The sequence below is a fragment of the Populus nigra genome, chromosome 6, assembly GCF_951802175.1.
Source record: "Populus nigra chromosome 6, ddPopNigr1.1, whole genome shotgun sequence".
NCBI lineage: Eukaryota > Viridiplantae > Streptophyta > Magnoliopsida > Malpighiales > Salicaceae > Populus > Populus nigra.
The window spans coordinates 3,912,627-3,916,880 of NC_084857.1; the positions used below are offsets into that span (position 1 = coordinate 3,912,627).

Below are 4,254 nucleotides of genomic sequence, written 5' to 3' on the forward strand. Positions count from 1 at the left end.
AGGAGCTCCCGCAATTGGTACAAGCATCACTAATTAATTGTCATAATTAAACATATCTTGGTTTCAATGTATTTGACAAGGGAATACGCCTACATTAATGGCTTTACATGCAAGGTATATCTTCCCGAGAGAGATAGTTCAGTTGAGCTATATGTTTCAAAACACATAGGGTTTCAGTCATTTGACATTAATGGCAACAAGGTCTTGCTAGCTTACTTCCAAATGTGTGGGCCAGCATTGTGTAACATGCAAGAAAACCTGAAAAAATTCAGACGGGCTTTTTTCATTCACCTAACTAAGGTAGAAAGACATTGCATCAAAGATTTGTTCTCTTATAAAACTTAAGGTGGTCAGTCGTACCTTAGCGTTTCAAAACAAGTCACAATTCATAGACAAGATAGAAAGAGAGTGAGTGAGAGAGGATGGAGTACTATCAGGCTCGGACAATGCTGCTAGTGATTTTCATTTTTCCGGCATTGGTCGAGTGCAAGGTCCGTCTTTATAATTTCAGGGTAAGTTTCCATTCTCTGCTACATTTTTGCAGGAGTTCACCTCTAGCGATTGACGAGAGCTGCCATTTCTTATTTGATAGTTAAAAAAGAGAGGGTCATGTTTAATGTTTCATTAGCTGTGATGACAAATTAAAAGATAATTTATTTTTAATTTATTTTTTTGCAAAAGGGCCAAGTGCATCAGAAAAATCAAGCATTAATCCGAACAAAACAAACTTTGCTATATACTAGCATGCATGATCAAATGTGAGAATTTATGTATGAAATTTAATCGAAGGAGATTCTTGTGGCCCAACACATGTTTATCTCTACCTGTTGGTGTCATTATGCAATCATAAAAAATTATTAAATAAATTAGATTTACGTACGTAGATGAAAATTTTCTATTGATTGGTGTAATAATCTTTCGTATACATTATTATTGGTTATTGAAACGAATTCTTGTAATGTGATTAGTTTGGCTCATACGAATTAAATCAATGTAAGAATTTTTCACATATTACATACACACACCAATCTAAATTTAAAAATCATTCTCTAGCAAGTAATTTTGACATGGTCGAAATACAAGTTCTTAGGGTAGTATGCCCTTTTCCTTGTCTCTTCTATCCCCCTCAATGAAAAGTTTGCAAACTTCTTTGGAACTGGAAATCGAGAACTTGACTGTGAAAACCACTGTTTAATTATATTGGCTGCTCTGCGAGCAGGTAGTCCTGACGAACACAACAAAGCTTTGTTCAACCAAATCCATCCCCACCATCAATGGAAAGTTTCCGGGACCCACTATTTATGCAAGGGAAGGTGATAATGTCAATATAAGGCTCACTAACCAGATCCAATACAATGTTACCGTCCATTGGTGAGAATCATTAACTGCATCTTAAGCCTGTTTTTTGAAAATAATAGGTTCTTGTTGATTAGGATGATTTATGGAGCTTATTTTTGTTTTGGCAGGCATGGAGTGAGGCAGTTGCGTACGGGCTGGGCCGATGGGCCAGCATACATTACACAGTGTCCAATACTGCCTGGGCAAAGTTATCTCTACAATTTCACTCTTACAGGCCAGAGAGGCACACTTCTCTGGCATGCACATATTTCATGGTTAAGGGCAACGATACATGGTGCCATTGTCATCTTTCCTAAGAAAGGCGTTCCTTACCCATTTCCAAAACCTGACAAGGAAAAGATCATCATATTGAGTGAGTCCCAATCTGAGTTTTTTTTTTTTCAATTTCACTGCAATTATAATGATTTTATCGGCTCATTCTGTGGCTGTCCTATAAAGCCCATAGATCGATAATTAAGCTGTGGTGGTGATAGATTTTGTTAATTATGTAGGTGAATGGTGGAAAGCTGATGTTGAAGCTGTGATCAACCAAGCAACAATGACTGGCTTGCCTCCAAATATATCAGATGCACACACCGTTAATGGCCAGACGGGGGCAGTTCCTGGCTGCACTTCTCCGGGTAATGACCCTTTTTTAATGATTCTGATAACAAATTCATAGTGTATGAATTTTCAACTTTAAAGCAAAAAATAAAGTCTTCTTTTATTGCCACATTTTTTGCTGCCATGAAGAAAATTTATGACTGACAGATCCTTGACATTCTATTTTGTGCGCAGGTTTCACGTTACATGTTGAAAGTGGCAAGACCTATTTGCTACGCATTATCAATGCAGCATTAAATGATGAACTCTTCTTCAAGATTGCAGGGCATAATATTACCGTTGTTGAAGTGGATGCTACTTTCACTAAGCCCTTTAGCACCGACACGATATTTGTCGGTCCAGGCCAAACCACAAATGCCCTGCTTACTGCAGATAAAAGCATTGGCAAGTATTTAATAGCTGTCTCTCCCTTCATGGATACTGTAGTTGCTGTTGATAATGTGACTGCAATCGCTTTCTTGCGCTATAAGGGAACCCTTGCATTCTCCCCACCTGTCCTAACCACCACTCCTGCTATAAACGCAACTCCGGCAACTTCAACTTTCATGGACAAACTTCGAAGCCTAAATTCAAAGAAGTACCCAGCCAATGTCCCATTAACAGTAGACCATGATCTATACTTCGCGATCGGTGTCGGGATTGACCCTTGTGCAACATGTACTAATGGTAGCAAGGCTGTGGCAGATATAAATAATGTTTCTTTTATAATGCCAACTACAGCTTTACTTCAAGCACACTACTATAACATAAGTGGGGTCTTCACAGATGATTTCCCAGCAAAACCACCGATTTCTTTTAATTATACGGGAAATAATACGGCAATGAATCTACAGACCACAAATGGGACTAGAGCTTATAGGCTGGCTTTTAATTCAACAGTTCAAGTGGTGTTGCAAGGAACCACTATAATAGCACCTGAGAGTCATCCATTCCATCTTCATGGATTTAATTTTTTTGTTGTTGGCAAGGGACTAGGAAATTTTGATCCAGACAACGATCCAAAGAAATTTAATCTGGCTGATCCTGTTGAAAGGAACACAGTCAGTGTACCTACTGCCGGATGGATTGCAATCAGATTCAAGGCAGATAATCCAGGTAATTAAATCTAGAATCCTTTTTCTTTTTCCTTCTTCTTTTTCTGTCGAGTACTTTTCAAATTAATCAGGTTGAAGGTAGCTGTCTATAATGCGGATATTAGATTTTTGTCATGGTAGTAACTTTCCTGACAATGATTTTGTACCTTAATCTGTCTATGTTGCCTTGGCATGAAGTTATAGTATTTGACAAGATTAATTCTCTCTCTCCTTTGAAAATAAAAGTGGGAAGATCCTTCCCTAAACAGTACTTACTATTTGAACTTTGAATGGCTTCTTCCTTCTCCTTTTAAATTTCTTTTCAGTTTTGTAAGGCAAAAAAAGGAATGGACTAAATATAAAGCATAAATCATCTGTTAGGAATGGTTATCTCTTCGAATTGTTTATGGCCACAGTTTCATGCTTGATTTGATTGGCGAAGTGTGCTGTTATAGCTATCCATTTTTCTGATAAGTTGGTGGTGTCATGCAGGTGTTTGGTTTTTGCATTGCCATTTGGAAGTACACACGACATGGGGACTAAAGATGGCATTTGTGGTGGACAATGGTAAGGGCCCAAATGAGTCAATACTACCACCTCCTAGTGACCTTCCAACGTGCTAGAAACTTGATGAAGATGCTTTGAAACCACATATTTGAGACTAGGGATGCGGGAGGGAGGAGTATAGTATAGTTTACAATTGGGGGGTGAAGTGCTCAGGAAAAAAGAAAAAGAAAAGGAGATTTGATCACAAAAGCTAATAAACAGGAGAGAAATGGGTTGCGTTTATTTTTTGCATATTTGTAGCAAAATGAAGTTGCTCAGAAAGAGTGAATAAATAAAGCTGTAAAAGTTAGTCATGTTTATCATTTTTATTTTGATTTTCAGGTGGAATTTGTTAAAAACACTTTGATTCCACTTGAAATTGTATGAATGCTTGTGACTGTTGCAACAATTGGGAGAGAATTAAAAGCCGGCAATCCCAATAACTTGGGGGTGCTAATTTAAACTTTAATTTGTACATTTTCTTTGTAAAGATTGTCATATCATTAGCTTTTACTCGGAAGAGAGAAGTCTTCTTTTTTCTATCTTTTTTTGGGCCTTGGTTATGTAAGAGAGAGAGAGAGACAAGTTGGGTAAATCAAAAAGATTTCATACGTATAATAAACCCAAATGAGCTTTCAGAACTCAAAATCGTCACCTCAAAATGAGCAGAAAC

The 4,254-nt window shown here is 37.5% G+C and overlaps 1 protein-coding gene across 1 annotated transcript; it reads left to right on the forward strand.

The window, feature by feature from the left end:
* The first annotated feature begins 353 nt into the window (after positions 1–353).
* On the forward strand, positions 354–4,050 carry LOC133696198 (laccase-4-like). The gene is made up of 6 exons (XM_062118305.1): positions 354–512; positions 1,220–1,371; positions 1,467–1,711; positions 1,851–1,979; positions 2,137–3,057; positions 3,528–4,050. Exons 1-6 carry the CDS (start codon positions 423–425, stop codon positions 3,656–3,658), a joined length of 1,668 nt encoding a protein of 555 aa, XP_061974289.1. The 5' UTR covers positions 354–422; the 3' UTR covers positions 3,659–4,050.
* The last annotated feature ends 204 nt before the right edge of the window (positions 4,051–4,254 follow it).

Excerpts from the sequence above, each read along its gene's own strand:
- LOC133696198 (XM_062118305.1), top strand. The coding sequence starts at position 423 with ATGGAGTACTATCAGGCTCGGACAATGCTGCTAGTGATTTTCATTTTT. Across the intron at positions 1,712-1,850 it reads GGAAAAGATCATCATATTGA|GTGAATGGTGGAAAGCTGAT; the intron begins GTGAGTCCCAAT and ends TTAATTATGTAG. Across the intron at positions 3,058-3,527 it reads ATTCAAGGCAGATAATCCAG|GTGTTTGGTTTTTGCATTGC; the intron begins GTAATTAAATCT and ends GGTGTCATGCAG.